Source organism: Mauremys mutica, chromosome 2, assembly GCF_020497125.1.
Source record: "Mauremys mutica isolate MM-2020 ecotype Southern chromosome 2, ASM2049712v1, whole genome shotgun sequence".
Taxonomy (NCBI): Eukaryota; Metazoa; Chordata; order Testudines; family Geoemydidae; genus Mauremys; species Mauremys mutica.
This window is the reverse complement of record NC_059073.1, coordinates 205,617,632-205,638,329: the sequence shown is the minus strand read 5'-3', so window position 1 is coordinate 205,638,329 and position 20,698 is coordinate 205,617,632. Positions and strand designations below refer to the sequence as shown.

At 41.6% G+C, this 20,698-nt stretch overlaps 1 protein-coding gene across 1 annotated transcript in view; it reads left to right on the top strand.

Annotated features, from left to right (window-relative positions):
- BMPER (BMP binding endothelial regulator) overlaps positions 1-20,698 on the top strand; it is a 212,142-nt gene that overhangs the window by 118,981 nt on the left and 72,463 nt on the right. Inside the window, exons 8-11 of the mRNA XM_045003070.1 lie at positions 4,669-4,778; positions 5,187-5,327; positions 6,578-6,682; positions 15,204-15,249. Coding sequence (XP_044859005.1) covers positions 4,669-4,778; positions 5,187-5,327; positions 6,578-6,682; positions 15,204-15,249 — 402 coding nt within the window. The remainder of the gene's footprint in view (positions 1-4,668; positions 4,779-5,186; positions 5,328-6,577; positions 6,683-15,203; positions 15,250-20,698) is intronic.

Here is a 20,698-nt window from a genome sequence, read left to right as displayed (position 1 = left end):
AAAAGAACTAGAGAAGTTCATGGAGGATAGGTCCATCAATGGCTATTAGCTAAGATGGTCAGGGATGCAATGCAATGCTCTGGGCATCTCTAAACCTTCCACTGCCAGAAGCTGGAACTGGATGACCGGGGATGGATCACTCGATCAATTGCCCTATTCTGTTAATTCCCCCTGAAGCATCTGGCATTGGTCACTGTCAGAAGACAGGAAACTGGGCTAGATGCACCATTGGTCTGACCCAATATGGCCATTCTTAGGTTCTTATGTTGATGGGCCGCCTCACTTTGAATAGTACCTTGAAATATGTGTTAACTACTTATGCTAAACAATCTGTTCCACCTTGTATTTAGCTATGTCACCCAGAGTACATTTCCCAGACCTGAAGAACAGCTCTGTGTAAGCTCGAAAGCTTCTCTCTCTCACCAACAGAAGTTAGTCCATTACAAGATATTTCCTCACCAACCTTCTTTCTCTAATACCTTGGGACTAACAGGGCTAAAACACTGCATTCTTTGATAAAAGCCTTCTTTTAACGGGGACTGATTTTAGCATTTGTGGAAATCTCATGTTAATTAAACAGATATTCTGTTATCTGTTTATCTTTCTATTTAATCTTATCATTGGACAAACTGTAAGCCTCTTTGTTTAAGTGGTTTTACTCCTTTACCAGATATTAACTAAAAATAAATTAATTGCGATTTGGAATATAGTGGTGAGCTATTAGCATCCCAAATGCCAAAATATGGGTTTCTCGCCAGTCTGAGAACTAAATTACTGGCATAATAATAAGTTAGTGCCATGCTGCACTTATTTGCAGTAATCATTTTATTCCTTGGAAATGACAGACAGCTATCAATCTGACAGATAGATAAACTCTCAGAAGGTTGGAAGATCAGAGCGTGGCTCTCACCAAAAAAAAGTAGGTGAAAGCATGTTGTTGCTTCAAGTTTGCTTTGCTCAAAAGGGAAGATGAGGTTAGTGATTTTATTTGAGTCTTAAGTGGATTTTTGTTATATTAGAGAACCAATATATTGTCCATCTGTTCAAAAGAATTCAATAAAACAGAATGTGAAGAACAGAAGAGAGACAAGTGGAATAGCAAGCCTGGGGTTTTGCATTGCTTGCAGAATTGCAAGGTGTTGGAAGACTGAGTTGTTGCAGTGCTTTGCAAGGGAATTGATGCTTCTCTAAACTTTACTCTGACCTATGCTGTCAGATCCCTTACTATCGTGAGAACAAAACATTTCTGTAATATTTCCTCTCCTCCACTCCTTCCAAAGCCATGTTATTTGCTTCATGGACTGTATATTCTCCACACTGATTTCCTTTCCTTTATTTATTTTTTGATGGTTCCATTCTGATTAATATAGGTAACTTTAACATTATGTAAATTCCTATAATTTCTGTAGACATGTTTGAGCATAAGACATAAAGCTATACTAAAGGAGTCTATCAAACATCTTTATAGATTGTAATAATTTAATGGCTGTCCAGCACATAGCACTTTTGCGCCAGTGTAACTAAATTGCAAACTCCTAATGTTAAACCAGTTTGAATTATGCTTTAACCAATTTAGTTTAATTCAGTAATATACTGAATGAAGAAACATAAATGTAGTTTAGACTAGTTTAAGTGCATCTATGTTGAGGTTTGGACTGGTTGATTTTAAATTGATTTAGTTACATGGGTGCACTTGTGTGGCGGAGGGGGCGGGGGAAAATTTTCTAATAGAAACATGTCCTAAATAATATTTAAATCCCCTCCTTTATGGGAAAAGTAGTTCTTTGAGTGATAGTCCCTATTGTATTACACTGAGGGTTTACACATATGCATCATGCATCCAGAGCCAGAGATTTTGAAAATAGTAGTGTCAGTTGCTTCATGAATCTGCCTGGGCTCTCTTCATGGTTTCATCCAAGGTGATAAAGGTTGGGTCAGACCAACCTCGTCTCCAGTTCCTTCTCATCGCCACGTGGTCCAGGTCAGAACTATTAGTGTTTTCTTGTATGTGATGCACTTTAAAAATACATAATTGTACATAGTAAGTTTTAGAGTGGTTTACTGTTTTATTGTTTTTATAGTAGTTTTTAGTAGTTTGATAGTTTTAGGAGTAGAATTGGGGTTCTTCTGGGATAGTTTAGTTCTGTGTGAATACCCCCTGCTTTCCCACCCCTATACCCACATGCAGGTACTGAACCCTGCTAAAAATCCCAGGCTTTAAAATCTGTGCCTCCTGCCAATGTTCCTTCTCAGTCAGCGACGAACATCAATGCTGCCTCTACTGCTTAGGAGAAGCCCACATTTCGTCCACATGCAATATCTGCCAGACTTTCCCCAGACGTACCTGAGAAGGTTGGGCTCTCCACCTCTGGAAGCACCTTATGGAAGTTGCCATGAGACCTGATTTGGACCCTGGTCAGACAACCCCCTTCCTCCCCACTGTATATCGGTCTGAGGCCGCCAAGAGTGTGCCTCAGCTACTGAATCTAAGGCCAACACTGGCAGTGCCATGACTATGGACTCTATGCTGGGGCCTACTCGGGAGATAAGGAAGCATGCACATAAGCATGCCAGTTGGTTTTCCTCTAAGCTTAAGAAGAGAGAGACTCCTTCCAGTAATGGGGACAGAGTGTGCCCTAAAGCGCACAAACCTGTAAAGGACCACATAAATTGATGGATCCACTGGTACCAGGTGTGGACCAGTCAACATCATCATCCATCAGAGCTAGAGTGCCGTCTTCTCCCCAGAAGACCAGTGCTTCTGTACTGATTCCGGGGACTGAAAAAGTATCCTTGACTTCTGGGAGGTCTGGAAAAGCACCAGAGTGCCAGGAAGTGTTTGCCTTGGGAGAGCCAAGTCTTCACACCTTCTGGGGCTCTCTACTTCCAAGTAGAGTTTATCTCTGGGACAGAACATGCCACATCTAAGGCACTCCTCACCCCCCACTCCTGGTGTGTACTTGCTTCCGTTGGTACTGCCAATGGCACTAGTCTCCGAGTTGTCTTCGAAGGAATCAGATGAGGGACAGGCAACATCCATCCCTTTCCACCGCTACAAGTACCAATGGAGGCCTTCTACATTGTGGCAGTATCCCCCACTCCAGCCACCACAGAGCCACTGGCTTCCTACGCCATGGGGCTCTCCGCAACACCCTCTGGATCTATCATGCTGACTCTATTGGGGATCCTGGCCCCAATATTCATTCTCAGAACCTGTCCATTACATCAGGGAGGGTTTACTAATAAGCAAAAGTGATTTTATTAAGTATAAAAAGTAGGATTTAAGTGGTTCCAAGTAATAAGAGACAGAGCAAAGTAAGTCACCAAGCAAAATAAAGCAAAAACATGCAAGTCTAAGCCTAGTACATTAAGAAACTGTTTACAGGTAAAACCTGACAGCTTCTTTCTAGTCTTCTCACAATCTAGTCTGTGAAAGCTTCTTTCACAGACTAGACTCCTTCCTAGTCTGGGCCCAATCCTTTCCCCTGGTACAGTCCTTGTTAGTTCCAGCAGAAAGCAGGGGTGTTCTCATGACTGGCAGCCACTTTTGTTCTGTTCCACCCCCTTTTATAGCTTTGGCACAAGGTGGGAATCTTTTGTCTCTCTGGGTCCACACCCTTCCTTCTAAATGGAAAAGTACCAGATTTAAGATGGATTCCAGTATCAGGTGACATGATCACATGTCCTGTGAGACCCCAGCCTCCATTCTTCCAGGGCCGACCTGCAGGTACCCAGGAAGGTTTGCAAGTAAACAGAGCCATTTACAGGTCATTGATTCTGAAGCACCCTTAATGGCTTCCACTTAAAATGTTTACATCAGTAATATAAGTTTATATCTTATTCTCCTAACTCCAGACATAGAAATAATACATACAAACAAACAAACAAATGGGATAAACACACTCAATAAATCATGAGCTTTGTAATCATACCTTACAAGAGGCCTTTTGCATAAAGCATATTCCAGTTACATCATATTCACACTCATAAGCATATTTCCATAAAACATTATGTAGTGCAATGTCACACTATGTACCAGCTAAGGGTCTGAGTTTAGGTACTCGCATCCTCTTCTGATTTAGGTACTGCTTGTTAATTACCCATACTGGAATACAATGCAAACTACCACTCGAAGAAGAAGAGGGGGTTACTTACCTGTAACTGGAGGTTCTTTGAGATGTGCAATCCTTATCTGTATTTCACTTCCCATCCTTATTCCCCTCTGCTGTGGTTCCTTTGGATTTGTGGTGGAGAAGGAACTGGAGATGCGGTCAGTCCATCCCTCCCTTTATCATCTTGGATGAAACTGAGGTGGTAAAGGGAGGGATGAGGTGAACGCAGGGCACATGCATGGACCAATGGACAGTACTATTTTCAAAGTCTCTGGCTCCGGATGCATGCATAAACCCTCAGTGGAATGCAGACAAGGACCACACATCTCAAAGAACCTCCAGTTATAGGTAAGTAACCTCTTCATCTTACCCAGATTAATATCTGCCTAATGAATAGGGAACTGTTAAAAAAAACTTTCTAGACACCCAAATGGAAATATATAGCAAATGACGCATTGCACGTGAATTTGGTCTGCGAATAGTAAACTGTGTTATTTTTGTTGACAACATGGCATCCTTTCAACCATATTCTGTGTCTCTTGTTGTTTGTATTCAGGCCAGAGGAAAGTGTTTGACCTCCCATTTGGAAGCTGCCTCTTTCACAGTGATGTTTATGACAATGGATCCTCTTTCGTTTATGACAACTGCACTACGTGTACCTGTAGGGTAAGTCAGTAACAACATTCCTATGCAGTGTGCTGTGTTTTTTATTGCCTAGGAGAGATGTTTGTAAGATTTGAGTACTACATGGCCTGACTCTGTACTGTGAAGTACCTTGTGTTGTTATTTACATCCAGGCAAAGGGAATGTAAAGGGCTACCAAATCAACATGGTCAGATTTTACATGACTTCAAAAGCGCAAGTTGAAATTTAAGCCCTGATTGCATTATTAAATGAATACACTCTGAAAGATTTATAATAAAATATTTTATTCTAAGCAGATCTGATCAAAGTAATTATTAGCTACATTGGGTGGAAATGATTACCTCAACACACACAGATGTTACGATTCGGGGTGAACATTATCCTAATAAATTAGTGTCCCCTTTGCTTTTCTTCTGTCCTTTTGCTTAGAATTCTACAATGGTATGTAAGAAGAAGTGCTCACCTCCTGGAGAATGCAATAAAAGCAAGGAACACTGCTGCAAGGAGTGTGTCTCATACGTCTCTCTGGAGGAACTGAAAGTGTGCAAATTTGGGAATAAGATCTTTCGGGTAATGTTTTGGGTGTGGTTCTGATTTTTACCTTTTTTATACAACTGTTGGAAATAACTCTATAAGTCAATGGAGTTACATAAATATAAAACAGGCGTGAGATCACAATCGGGCAACTGTTGTATCTTCTTTTAGTTGCTCTCGTGCTTGGAGATAATTTCTTTTGCCATGGTGTCTGTCAACTTATGCTGCACCAAAATGGTTAGACAATTCTGCATCACCTCAGAATAAAAGACAAGGCAGGACAGCCCTTACAAATCATGCTGTGCATAAAAAATCAGGCTGTTTTGCTACTTAAAATTTGAGGGTGCTTTCATTCTGATCCCAACACTGAGGAACTCTAGTGTAGGTGGATCCATAATCACTTTCTGTCCTCTTGGACTGCCTCTACTCTCTTTCTGTCTGCCTGCCCCTCACCTTTCCTCCTCAAGCGTCCTGTAAACAGAAAGCTTGCACATTCAGGCTCTACACGGGCTAGCACAGGACTGTACGTGGGTGAGGTGGAATGCTTTATAAACTGCACTTGGCAAATGCAAAGGCATGTAGAAATGAGCCAGGACAGTTCCCCATACTTTCCTGGGTATGTTAAAACTATACGAAGAGCATTCTGCTGCCCACTTAATACTTTCTTAGAGAGACAGACTGTCTTCTGGAAGAATACTGTTCCTGCTATACATTTGGGTAGTTTAGTGTTATATCTGTTCTAAACATTTTCAGATGTTTAGCAGATCAAGGGTCTGCTAAAGCACTGTAAGCAATCTAAATTAGAATTCATTATTTGTCCATTCCTGTGGACCCAGAATGATGCCACATCTGGTAATAAATTCACTGTATTCTGACATCTTAATGAAATGCTTTCACATCCAATAATTTAAACATGTCAGTTATCTGAAGGTAATGAATCAGATTTTTCTAATTATGTCAGCTTAAATGAAAATTCACAATAGGTGTGATCACATCCCACTGGTGCGAGAAACAATGCAACAAATCAGGTCATTCAAGGAAAAAGAAAACACGGACTTGGAAGAATGATTTTCTAACCTGAAGGACCAGAGGGAAGAAATCCCTGCTTGTCTTCATTTTTAACTGGACTGGGTGTGGATGAGCACCTCATAATAATTTAGACTAAACAATGATGTAACTCCAAAAGGGAAAGCAGTGCTTTTCTGTGCAATGAAAATGATACATTGTTGGAATAGCTTCCTTCCGCCACCCCAGCTGATAGCTATATCATGTTCTCCCTCCTGCAGGATGGAGAGATGTGGTCCTCTGTTAACTGCACCATCTGTGCTTGTGTGAAAGGCAAGACAGAGTGTCGCAAGAAGCAGTGCATTCCAGTCAACAGCTGCCCTCATGTGAGTTTTTAATGGAATATGTTCTCTGCCCCGACCCTCATTTATCTTTGTCAGTGTTTCTCAGTTGAACTGGTGTACACGAAGCCTTGGGAAGAAGGAACCGTCAAAAATTCTAGGGTCTATAGTTGAATAGGATTCTCAATTGTTGTGTGCAGTGTTGTAAACTGTGTTGGTCCCAGGATATTAGAGACAAGGTAGATGAGGTAATATCTTTTATTAGACCAACTTCTGAAATGTTCTGTGTAAGCTTGAAAGCTTGTCTCTTTCACCAGCAGGAGTTGGTCCAATAAAAGATATTACTTCACCCACCTTGCCTCTAGAATTCTCAAAGCACTGCAACATCTCCTTTCAGGCTTGCCTAGCTCTGCCCTCAGGTCTCTCTCTTTGCTCTGAAGGCTCCTGTGTTTTTACTCTCCCTTTTATATCTGAACCAAAGCTGCTCTCTCTGCTCCCAGGCTTACTTCTCTCTCTCGGTAGCTTTATTGGTCTAACATTTTCTGTTTTGGATGCCTGTAATTTGCAAATTACTTAGTTTAAATAGTGCAAGCTTTCAGGAAAAGCAGATCTCAAATGACATCTTATGCAGAGAGTCATTTTAAAGCAACCCACTGAAGAGATCTCCAAGTTATCAGCATTACTCCTTCTTAATGTTTCCTTCACAGTCATAGAAGCCAAAAGGAGAAAATATTAATCACAAATACCTGCGACAAACTCCCGTGAATAGAAATGTGTTTTGGTGACTTTTTGACAGCCCAGGGCAGTGGTAGAGGTGTTTGTTTGTACTTTGGATCTCCAAATGTTATAGAGGCAGGGTCACTGCACCAGTGAGCCTTCGGAATTCTGTGCAGTAGAGGCAATCTTCTACTTCACCTTTTTGGTGGTTCAAAGGAATTCAGTCCTTCTGCCATGAGTCTCCTTAAGCTTCACAAGAGAGGAGCTCTGCTACTGTATACCTTCGTAAGCATGCATTAATGCAACTCTTCTGGGAGTATTAGCAGGTAACGGGATTCCCTCATGCAATTCTTAAGGAGTGCGTAGGAAATGAGAACCTGGGACCATAGAAAACTTTTTATCTAGCACATCAAGTTTTCTATGAGAATTCTTAGGAGCGTGGCACCATAGAAAAAATTGGATGCCTCTCTATAGTGTCCTTCATTTACCCAATTTAAGCTTTTAGGGCTCCTCAGAGCTCAGGTTGCTAAAGTAATTTAATATGACCCGGTTGCAAAATACAACATTACATTATATTTCATTTAAATAAACTTATGAATAGAAAAGACTGGAAATGATCCATTAAGGTAATAAATAAATGTACTGTTTCCCTTGTTGTTCATACAATCAACTGCGGAAAACAATGCCATGTGAAAATTCACCTTATACATTCCAATAATAGCTTTAACTCTCCAACCCATAAGGCACACTTACATGTTCTTTCAGCATTGTCATACTACAATCCTAGTGTGGGAGGTGTGAGTCCTAGACTCATAAGTGAAGTCAAGAGCAAAAAGAGTTATAAGTCCTCCATTAAAAATATAGAAAGTAAAGGATTTTAAATGTTGAGAAGCATAGGAAGCATGTAAATTTAACTCACAAAATGCCATTAGCAGCTTCATAAGAAATAAACATCCCTTTATAAATCCCCAGTTAGAATAGAAAGGCTTTAACCTGAAACTGATTACTAAATTATACCAGCCCTGGGTTCTAGCTGGGGTTGGAATCCCAATCCAAATTAAGCTTCTGAAACTGGGATGGTTTCTCAGGAATGGAGTAAGTTCCCAAATCTAGAATAAGCTTGTGAACTAAGCTAAATTCCCAGGCTGCTGCAGGCTTCCAAACAATACTAAACTTCCAAGCGGTAGTGAGCTTCTGAACTACGATACACTCCTAGACTAAAACAAGCTTGTGAGCTAAACTAAACCCCCAAACTGAGTTCCCAAACAAGAGCCAGCTCCTCCTCAGGGAAAAATAAACAGCTATGCCATCTCTCCACTCCTAATAGGTTCTAACCCAGCGATCCTGTCCCAGGATTCAAAATGGCTGCTCACAGTCTGCCGCAAACACTATTGCCTTTCCTTTTCCAGCTCCAAAAACCCCCAACCAACAAATCAGCCAAAAAACCAGCCCTTTGCCAAGACATCACCCTAATGTAAAAACACATTATTCTCATTTTTTCAAGATAAGGGCTATTAGAAAGAAGAAAGCAACTCTATAGTTGAGTTCTAATTTTCTCTCTCTCCTTAAGGAATTTTAAAGCCAATAACATGTTACTCGTTTGTTCCTTTTCACAAACATACCTATACTTTGCGTAATACAAGATATAGATTTGGTAGTGATGTGTATGCTGCAAGTTTGTAAGCATATTATGAACTAGGCTGAAGAAAAATTGTATAAGAGAATACTGTATTGCTTAGAAAAAATATGGGTAGTATCTTGATTTCCTTACTAGTTTTAAATAGCATTATAGGCCATTAGACTCACTCCTGTGGTACTACTTGTGGAGTAAGGCGCTGCTTGGTGCGAGTAAGAGTGGCCTCATGTGATTGTGCCATTAAATTCTGTGTCATAATGCACACATACAAGGGTGAAAGAGTTAAGGATATGCAGGCAAGCTTAAATATTTATACCTTGACTTATAAAAGCTTAACTCTTCAGCTTTAGCATTCTGTTTGTGAAGTTTTCCTGATGGAATATTGATTCATTCATTAACCTAATTCTAAATTAATTAGGACTTTTATATCTGACTCGGAACAGGCTTCACACTGGTAAAGCTGTAGATGTTTTTTATACCCAGTAACCACTTGTATTACTGTCTGGACTGGTTGCCACATTTTGTGAGGCCTGGTCTACACTACGCGTTTCAACCGATTTTAGCAGCGTTAAACCGATTTAACGCTGCACCCGTCCAAACAACGAGGCCCTTTATATCGATATAAAGAGCTCTTTAAACTGGTTTCTGTACTCCTCCCCGACGAGAGGAGTAGCGCTGAAATCGGTATTGCCATGTCGGATTAGGGTTAGTGTGGCCGCAAATCGACGGTATTGGCCTCCGGGCGGTATCCCACAGTGCACCATTGTGACTGCTCTGGACAGCAATCTGAACTCGGATGCACTGGCCAGGTAGACAGGAAAAGCCCCGTGAACTTTTGAATTTAATTTCCTGTTTGCCCAGCGTGGAGCTCTGATCGTGGCGATGCAGTCCCAAATCCAAAAAGAGCTCCAGCATGGACCGTACGGGAGATACTGGATCTGATCGCTGTATGGGGAGGCAAATCTGTTCTATCACAGCTCCGTTACAGAAGATGAAATGACAAAGCACTTGAAAAAATCTCCAGAGACCACAGCAGGGACTCAGCATAGTGCTGCGTGACAAGCGTAACGGAAAGCCAAAGAATCAAATGGACGCTCATGGAGGGAGGGAGGGGGTACTGAGGACTCCAGCTATCCCACAGTCCCCGCAGTCTCCGAAAAGCATTTGCATTCTTGGCTGGGCTCCAAGTGCCTGAAGGGTTAAAAACATTTTCCCGGGTGTTTCAGGGTGTATGTCGTCAATTTACACCCTTCACCCCCCCCCCCCAAGAGAAAAGGGAAAAAAATCGTTTCTCGCCTTTTTTCAATGTCACCCTATGTCTACTGCATGCTGCTGGTAGACGGGGTGCTGGAGAGCTAAACAGCAGCATCCTCTCTCCGGTGGCAGACGGTACAGTACAGAAGGACTGGTATCCGTTCTCATCATCAGCCCGTGAGTGCTCCTGGCTGGCCTCAGGTAAGGCTGGCCGGGGGCGCCTGGGTAAAAACAGGAATGATTCCTTGTCATTCCCAGTAGATGGTACAGAACGGCTGATAACCGTCCTCATCATAGCAACTGGGGGCTGAGCTTCATCAGTCCCCTTCCTTTCATGTGTAAAGAAAAGCTTCTGTACTGCCCGGACTATCATTGCAGCGGGATGCTGGGCTCCTCTCCCTCGCACCGTTTAATGTCCTGCCTGTATCTCATAGCAGCGGGATGCTGGGCTTCTCTCCCCCACACTGCTTAATGTCCTGCTTGGACTATCATAGCAGCTGGAGGCTGCCTTCCCCTCATTTTATCTCACTAACAAATCACTGTTTCTTATTCCTGCATTCTTTATTACTTCATGACACAAATGTGGGGGACACTGCCATGGTAGCCCAGGAAGGTTGGAGAAGGAGGGAAGCAACGGGTGGGGTTGTTGCAGGGGCACCCCCCGTGAATGGCATGCAGCTCATCATTTCTGCGGGGTCTGACACGGAGCAGCTGTGCTCTCTGGTTCTCTGATACACTAGTTCTCTAGTACACTAGCCCCATATTCTAGGCAGGACTGATTCTATTTTTAGATACCATAAAGGAGGGATTGACTCGGGGAGTCATTCCCATTTTTGTCTTTGCGCCCCCGGCCGACCTCAGCCAGGGGCACCCATGACAGCAGCAGACAGTACAGAATGACAGATAACCGTCATCTCATTGCCAATTTACAATGGCAGCAGACGGTGCAGAACGACTGATAACCGTCTCTGCTATCATGCAAAAGCAAATGAATGCTGCTGTGTAGCACTGCTGTATCGCCTCTGTCAGCGGCATCTAATACACATATGGTGACAGTTACAAAAGGCAAAACAGGCTCCATGGTTGCCATGCTATGGCGTCTGCCAGGGCAATTCAGGGGAAAAGGGCGCAAAATGATTGTCTGCCGTTGCTTTCCTGGAGGAAGGAATGACTGACAACATTTACCCAGAACCACCCGCGACAATGATTTTTGCCCCATCAGGCACTGGGATCTCAACCCAGAATTCCAAGGGGGGGGACTGCGGGAACTATGGAACAGCTACGGAATAGCTACCCACAGTGCAACGCTCCAGAAATCGACGCTAGCCTTGGACCATGGATGCACACCGCCAAATTAATGTGCTTAGTGTGGCCGCGTGCACTCGACTTTATACAATCTGTTTTACAAAACCGGTTTATGTCAAATCTGAATAATCCCGTAGTGTAGACGTACCCTGAGATTGTGTCTGCCATTTCTTTCATTTTTCCCAAGGTTATACACATTTTTTCTTACTTTTTTTTTTTTTTTAGTATAGAATCTTTTATTATTTCTGATAATTTCAAGAAGTGCCTTTCTGAGTTATTTGCATGCTGAGGCAATGTATGTGTCTCTATTTTAATGCCCTCCGGCCACACCGATAGCAAAGTCAGCCCTGCTTTGGGTTTCTACTGAGCCTTTTGGTTCATGGTTTCTGTTTCCACTTTCTGATCACTGATTCTGCAGCCACACTTCCTCCGTTGCCTTGGGCTTCATTCGACAATGTGTTGAGCACTCTGGCCTTGATCCAGCAAAGCATTTAAGCATGTGGGTAGTCCGGCTGAAGCCAACAGGCATGCCCATATATTTAAAGTTGAGCGTGTACTTAGGTGCTTTACTGAAATGGAGTAAACTCATCCTCTTCAGGATTGAGAGATTCTCTAGCCCTCTTCTTTTCTAAGGCCATGTCTCCGCTACAAACTTTTATCAGTGTAATTATGTTGTTCAGAGTGTGAAAAATCCACACACCTGAGTGATGCAGGTATACCAACGTAATCCCTGGTGTACACAGTGTATGTCAACGGTGTATGTAGACAGTGTATGTTAACGAGACCTTCTTCTATCAACACTGGTACCGCCTCTCGGAGAGGTGGATTAACTACACTGATGGGAAAAACTCTCCTGTCGGTGTAGTAGCGTCTTCACTAAAGCACTACAGGGTGCAGCTGCACTGCTGTACCTGAAGATAAGCCCATATTCTCCTCACTTACCCCTTTCTCCTCTCCACATTCTTTACTCTTCCAAGTCCTTTGGTTCCTTTATACCATCTCCATTCTCTCTCTCTCACTATCATTTTCTACCTTGCTGCTGTCCTCCTCACACCACCAGTACATACCTGTAGCAGGGTGCTGGTGCACAAGCACCTAATTAGCCCCTGCTCAGCCAGCCTCAATCAGGGGAAATAGATTGGGGCTGGGGAGAAGGCTGGTGCCTGGCCTCAGGAACTGGCTGCACCTGTGGGCCTGCTCAGAGAAGAGCTATAAAGGCTGGCTGGCAGCCAGTGTAAAGGGGGGATTGGCCAGGGAAGGGGTAGTCTCCAGAGAGAAGGGAGAACCCCTGTAAAGAGGAGACCAAAGCCTTGTAAACTTTGTATATAGTGTTGCTGGTGGTGGGTACTAGATGTAAATAAAAACCACGGGTGCTGCAAAAGAGAAGCCTGATGGTGCTTTATTAAAGGAAGTGGGGGAAGGCAGTGGGAAGGCAGGCCAGGAAAGGACCCAGTTACACGACCACACTTCTAATTAGTGATACCAGCCTGGGCTAAAGCTGAGTTGCTGTAGAGATGTTTCTTCCAATGCTACTAAGAAAGTGCATGGTGATTTTGAAGCATAAAATTGGTTCATTGCACACAAAGCCTTTCAGAGGATTTGATTCTGTGGATAAATTTTGAACCCGTGAACTTCATGTGAGTTTAAAATTTATTCAGAACACGTTCTCCCATCCCAAGCACAGACAGTGTTTAATTTTATACACATCTGTTATTATTGCAAACAAAAAGTTGCTGTTTTTACTGCAGTGCCAAATGAGGCACAAAAAAACAACAGCTGTTGCTATTGCACAACCAACCAGCGTCCCCCCAAACCCTAATTATTCTTGCCTTTAAAAAAAATCCCTCCTCAAACATAGACTTGAAAACTCATGAAAAAGAAGACAAATCCTAGAAAATAAAGAGACTTGAATGCAGTCTGCTTATAAATATTCATAGGTAAAAATGGGATCACATCACTTATCCCACTCCTAAGGGAACCCTCAGTGCTAACGAACTCTTGCAGCACATGTTAGCAATAATGGGCTTCCTTATTCTACAAGACAAAAACAGGATCCCATGCCAACATAGTGGCTCAAGTAACCAGCCTCAGCAGGCTGCCTTGCAGATTCCAATTTCACTTGAATTTCTGCCATTTCCAGCTTGGCTGATGATTTCAACTCTTTTATTGAAACAGAGAGGTAAGAATATTCAGTATAATGTGTGGGCATTAAGCTGCATGTCTCCCATTAATGCTAATAAGGGTTGCCCAACTAAATATCTCTGTATATTATTTTGGGGGTTTATATGGCACTTAGTTAAAGGTGTTTAAAAGTGTTTTATTATAACAGGTGCTTGAGAGACTCGGAATCACAGTCTGGTCCCTGGTTCTCCCATTGCTCTGGGAGAGAGGTAACCCACATGAGCTCTGTACCTGCTGCTGATTACTTCTCCACTCTTTTCAGTTCTGCTCTGGCTGGTGCACTGAGAGGGGCAGAGCCAAAGCTCTGCCCAGTTGTAAGAGAACCAGAGTAGTGGCCCTATAGAGGCTGCTCTCCCCTCCATGAGCTGCCACAAGTGATGTGGAGAGCCAATGCAGGGAAGTAAGGAAGTTCCATATGCCTCTTGCTTCCTTGCATGTGTATGGTGGGCGACTTACAAAGCAGTTTCAATTATAATCACCCTAGGTTTCACCAAGGGTTTGTCTACGCAAACAAGTAGTTTGTGGCAAGCTGGGCTGTGAATCTACCCTGCAGTAGCCTGCTGCAGACTAACTTTTTGTGTTGGACAAATCCTCAAAAGCATCCACCTTTCAGGTTGAGATGTTTTATGATTATTCTCAACTTGAAGGTCAGTTTCAGCAAATTTGAACTAAATCAATTAGGCCACTTTTTAATTCAGTGAAGATTTTAAAAGGACACATGCACACACACAAACAAAAGCACATATTTCCTAATTCTAGCAACCTCTATTTGAGACAGAACTATTTAAAACACAAACACACACACACAAACAAACAAAAACCTTGGCCTGGGCAAAGTGGATTGAGCCTTTGCTCAATATTACTAATATTGGACCAAAGTCTTTGCTGATGTAAATAGTACACTTATGGGGTTTCACCCATTGGCTCCAGCAGAGAATTTGGTCCACTGTTTCTAGTTTAGTAATACCATTTTGTATGGGATATCACCGTATTTACCCATGGAAGAGAATTTGAATAAACTTGATTTGTACCAGTGAGATCTCTTACTAGTATTTGTAGCTGGATGAATGACTCTCTTTAGTAAGGATTTCCCATAAGCAACTGAAGGGATACAAGCAATCTGCATCAGAAATGAACCATATGTATTTTATGGGAAAAAGGTTGGAGTCTTAGTTACATAAAACAACTAGTGTACTTTAGATAGCCATGAATACATGAGTACAAATTCCCCCTGCTCTCTCTAAGAGAAAAGTAGCAACAGAGAGTCCTTTTAGTATTTTATTTCTTAGGGGACTGCCAGGAAGCTTTTTGAATATTCTGTCTGTTTTTAACACCTGATATTTGAAGCTGTAACCAGGGCATTGAGTTCAAACACAACTTGAACTATTTTCAAAGGTTTATCCAGCCTTACAACATAACAGTCGTTGCTCCAAAAATGCTTTCAGTAAACCAGTCTATCTTTTTCCCAATTAGGGTAAGATCCTGAACAGAAAAGGATGCTGTCCTATTTGCACTGAAAGTGAGTAAGTTCCCTCTTCACATTTTAAAAATTCTCTTTTATTTTATCAGGAAAAAGTTATAATCAAAACATGCTCATATTTCATCTCCCTCTTTTTTGATGGAGGCATAGACAGGCGCTTTTAGCAGGGGACAGAGTTAGTATAATATCTCCCATAAATTAAAAATAAAATATCTGTCAAAGAGAATTTTTAATCTTCCAAATACCACTTTTTGTGTGTGTCAAATTAGAGGAAACATTTCTCGCTATGCAGTATAAATTATAGTTTGCCTGTGAAATTTGCAAATGTTATTTGATTCACCCTGGCTACAGTTATCCAAGCTAAGGAAGTGATATGAAGAAATACGAAGCATAATCAGATTTCATGCTCCAGGTCCTTATGCTGATTTGTGGGAGTCAGAAAAGGTTTGCAAAGGTCAAACAGGAAGTCTGTGGCAGAGATAGGGAATACAGTGGAACACAGGCCTCTTGATATAGTTCTGTGCTTTAGCCATAGCATCATCCTTTCCCTCCCATAGCCCTATTATCAAAGTATTTAAGCATTTCCTTAAGTTCATCCCTATTCAGCAAAGCACTTAAGCCCATGCTTAATTTAAAGGTAGGCACATGCTTAAGTGCTTTACTGAATAGGGATGCACTGCTGAATCAGGGCCTTAATACTTTGTAACAGAGCAGTCCGAAAACTAAAAATAATTTCTATGGAAAATGGTTTTTGTCTAAATTTTTTAACCTTTTGAAATTTGCCAATCAGCTGTAATTTATAATAATTTATGTTGGCTGCTATCAGATTATACCAATGATGTACATTACTTCTTCCATTATGCATCTCAAATGTACTGAAGCACTCTTAACATATTGCTATTAGACATGTTTAGAGCAATTGTATAAACACCATTTGGCCTTAGTGAAGGAATTTATGGTTGAATTGGTGTCGTGAAAATATCCTGTATTAATAGATTAATCCAACACATCTCTTACCATAAATCCAGTTCTCAGTATTCCAAGGCTAGAATGAGTGATATTGGTCATAGAAATATGTGACATAGACTCAGAATGAGAGACAGAAAAGAGGAGCGGATGGAAGGATTTTGAAATGAAGCAGGATTTTTTTTAACAGATATACATTTTCTGTGTACTCAGTTTCAAAGGCACCAAAACTTTCAGAGACCTGGGTTCAAATATGACCTTTCACAAGTGCCATGAATTTGGTGACTTGAGTCTTGCCTCTAGTGGTCCCCTTGTCAATTACAAAATCACTGCCTGACTTCACGTGATGGGCAGGTTCTTGTAGAAATTCTTAGGCAGTAATTTATAGTAGGGCAACATCAGGATCATTTGAGAGGGAGGTAAATTAAAATCTTAAATGGGTGATGCACTATGTAATTCACTACCACTGAAAGCCTTCCTGAGTTGAACTCAAAGTATTTGCAAATGGACAGTGTGCCCTTTCTTCTCAAGATGGATAAAAGGAAGAGGATGATGTCATTTTTTCAGAGCTATTTCTCTCCAGGTACCAGGGGAGTTGTTGTTTTTGTTTAAAATAAAAATAATTAAATTAAGATTAAAACGACTTTTGAAGGTTACAAAAGACTCCGTGGTGATTTATGTAAGCAATAACCCTCAAGACAAGTGAAACTAAAAGCCAAGTGCCTTCACCACTGAAGAAGAGTGTGATGCTTATATACCTGCTGTTATTGAAGTACCAGCTGTAGCTCATCAAGTGACACCTTACTTAAGAACAGAGTGAGCCAGGCCCTGGGCAAGTATACAGACAGGGGAGTGCTAAAGAAACCATGCCCCTCTTGCATTCTGGGCCTAATTCAACTCCTTCACAAGTCAGTAAGTGTCTTTCCATTCACTTCAATGGGCCGTAGATCAGGCCTTTTCTGTGCAGGGGCTCGGGATAACAGCAGTCCCTCCTAGCAGCTGTAGAGTTTCTAACCAAAACAGACAGAAGGAGAGTTATGGCCCCATCCCTCCTTCCCACACTGGCTGGCAGAGCTGCCTGGATGCAGAAATTGGAGCATTTTACATTATCCTAAAAGTTGATGCAGTAGGCACGCTCCTCTAGGCCGACTAAAGGGACAGTTCTTCTTGGATCTCCCTTTGGGGTGGTGTGTCTCAGCACTGGCCCCAATGCTGAGGGGGAAATATTAAGTAGCTTTTATAGAAGAATTTTTTTTAATTAACTAACAAGTTCCGAACTGGTATACTTATAATGCAAAGTGTCAGATCATCAGAGGTCTTGCAACAGCAGCCTGCTTCTGATAAGATAAGATGTACACACATTACACCTATTAATACACTAGACATTTCTGGCTGTCTAGCAGACATGACTTCCCAAAGCAAAAACAACATAGGAGGTACAAGAACACACTGTGCTCAGGAGAGCTGAGTACTGATGTGCATAGCCAATTTCTGCAAACTGGGTCCAAAACAGTGATTGTTAAAAGACAATTTTTTTTTTGTAGTTTAAAATGTATTTTTCAAAACAGTTTGTGGCAGAAGGAAAAAGGACCTAGTCTCCTAAAGGGGTAGTGAGTCCCTTTTGTCTATTGCTGCTGGGATTAAGTGTCGTTAGTTTTGGCACATCATTTCCTAAGCTCCATGGCTGGGGTACAGTTATTACTAATTAGACACAGTGGTCAGACTGGTGGAAAATGTCGTTTAGTTCAACAGTTTAGTTTATCCTGTTGTAAAAGTGTAATGAAATATAGTCTTTTTGGCCTGCTTTTCAAAAAGTGCCACTGACGTCAATTCCATAAATTAGTAAACCTATGTTATACCAAGGTCATTGTAATATACCCCCCAACCATCACTAAACTACATTCAAATGATATTAATAATCTAACCTCAACTCAAGACTAAAAGCAAGGAATTCAGGTTAAATCTATCATCCTTGCTTAGAAGGACTGACAACACTTACTAGAGGTGTAGAGGGCTTAGGCACTGTGAAAGCTTCCCACCACATCTCCGTGGATGCGCTTTAATCCTGATCAGTTATCCCGCCTCCTATCATGACTGAGCCACAACTTCTCTGTACTTCAGTTTACCCGTTGTACCTGCCACCATTTGGTGTTGTGTGGTTTCATTAATTAAGATTTTTAAAGGCACTCTGAGATCTTCAAATGAAAAGTGCTATATATGTCTACTAGTATCATTTATTATTTCAGTTATAGGCCTTTTCTGGGCAGAATGTGCCAGTCATGCCAAATCATTCTGTGATTTTGTAATAGGCAAGTGATCACTATAGGCAAGAGTGAGGTCACCAAATTCTAGACACCTGTGACGTATCATATTAGAATCCAAGTCTCTGGTAGTAACAACTTGTACCTTAATTTACTATAGCACATTGCTCCCTTTTATAGTAATCACTTTTTAAAAAACTTCTCTCATGGAAGTGTATATCAACAAAATAGACTGCAAGGGTAAATACCTAGAAAAACTGCATGTGATTTGCACATACAGACTTTTCAGCTGTCATGTTCTACTGCATGAGTACATAATTAGACAAATCTGAATAGCCATTTTATTTATGAATTAGACCATATCTTCTCCAATAGAGTTGTGGTGGTTGTTTTTGTTTTGTTTTGTTTTTTTGACAAAACACCTTACAATGTGCATTATATCAAGCTGTACCATGGGGCAATTACGATGAAAGTATTATATGGATTAGCATTTTTAAATTTAAAAAAATATGAAATTCTGTTATGCATGTGCCGTTAATAATTTGCCCCGTTTAATTTAGGGCTTAGTTTACCATTTGGCTAATTACATTCAAAGTTTCATTTTGGTTTTAAAAAGCTCAGTCCTTTTTGAGTTATAGATGCACAAATAAATCACCTTAACCAGTAAACTGCTATTTCCCCCCTCTCTTTACTTAGAAAATGTCCAAACCAGTTTCCTCAGGGCTCACTCCAGTGACTAAATAATAATTTATTTAAGGTATCTACTCTGCACTGCATGAGCTCTTGCTTTATGAATGCCAAATTTAAGCCAATCTGCTAGGAACTGGAACTATCTAGGTCACAGGCAAATTTTTAGATCCTTTAGGTTGGTGGAGACTGAGTATGAGATGCACACACAGGCCAAGATTTTCAACAGCAGAAGCCTAATGGTAGGCTCCCAAGTCCATGTTTAGGCTGCTAAATAAGTGATATTATTTTTAAAAGATCTCACTGAACTCAGCAGTTTGGAAAATAAGGTCACTTATTTAGGAGTCAAAAGGTGGGCTTAGTATGGGATTTTCAAAGGATCCCCAAGGGAATTAGGGATGCAACTGGGAGATAATCACCTAACTCTGTTCTGCCCTTTTGAAAATCCCAGACTTTCTGAAAATCTTGGTCAAAGTCTTTAAGAGGTGAGGACAGAATGTGTGTGCATGTAAACACAGGGGAGTGTGCTAGCCCCTTTACAGGTCCAGTTGTTGGCACATCCACTGAGTGACTTCAATATTGCTGAAGAGGGCTGCTCATACACTGTTAACTAGAGAACCACTTCTTCCAATAGGTCTCATGGGGGATATCTCTGGGGGGAAAAGAATATAAACAATCTGTGATTGAAACCCTTCAATCACAGGGGGGAGGAGGAGGGGGAAGCAAGCTACACATGGTGGCTGGAACCCTTTTTGTGTACTTTGCCCTTTACAATCCGGTTACACTCTGTATTTAAGCTTCCTTTTCAGGCCAACAGTTATAGACTCATAGACTTTAAGGTCAGAAGGGACCATTATGATCATCTAGTCTGACCTCCTGCACAATGCAGGCCTCAGAATCTCACCCATCCACTTCTATGACAAACCCCTAACCTATGTCTGAGTTATTGAAGTCCTCAAATTGTGGTTTGAAGACCTCAGGCTGTAGAGAATCCTCCAGCAAGTGACCCGTGCCCCATGCTGCAAAGGAAGGCGAAAAACCTCCAGGGCCTCTGCCAATCTGCCCTGGAGGAAAATTCCTTCCCGACCCCAAATATGGCGATCAGTTAAACCCTGAGCATGTGGGCAAGACTCACCAGCCAGCACCCAGGAAAGAATTCTCTATAGTAACTCAGATCCCAACCCATCTAACATCCCATCACAGGCCACTGGGCATACTTACCTGCTGATAACCAATGATCAATTGCTAAATTAATTGCCAAAATTAGGCTATCCCATCATACCATCCCCTCCATAAACTTATCAAGCTTAGTCTTAAAGCCAGATATGTCTTTTGCCCCCACTACTCCCCTTGAAAGGCTGTTCCAGAACTTCACTCCTCTAATGGTTAGAAACCTTCGTCTAATTTCAAGTCTAAACTTCCTAGTGTCCAGTTTATATCCATTTGTTCTTGTGTCCACATTGGTACTAAGCTTAAATAATTCCTCTCCCTCCCTGATATTAATCCCTCTGATATATTTATAAAGAGCAATCATATCCCCCCTCAACCTTCTTTAGCTTAGGCTAAACAAGCCA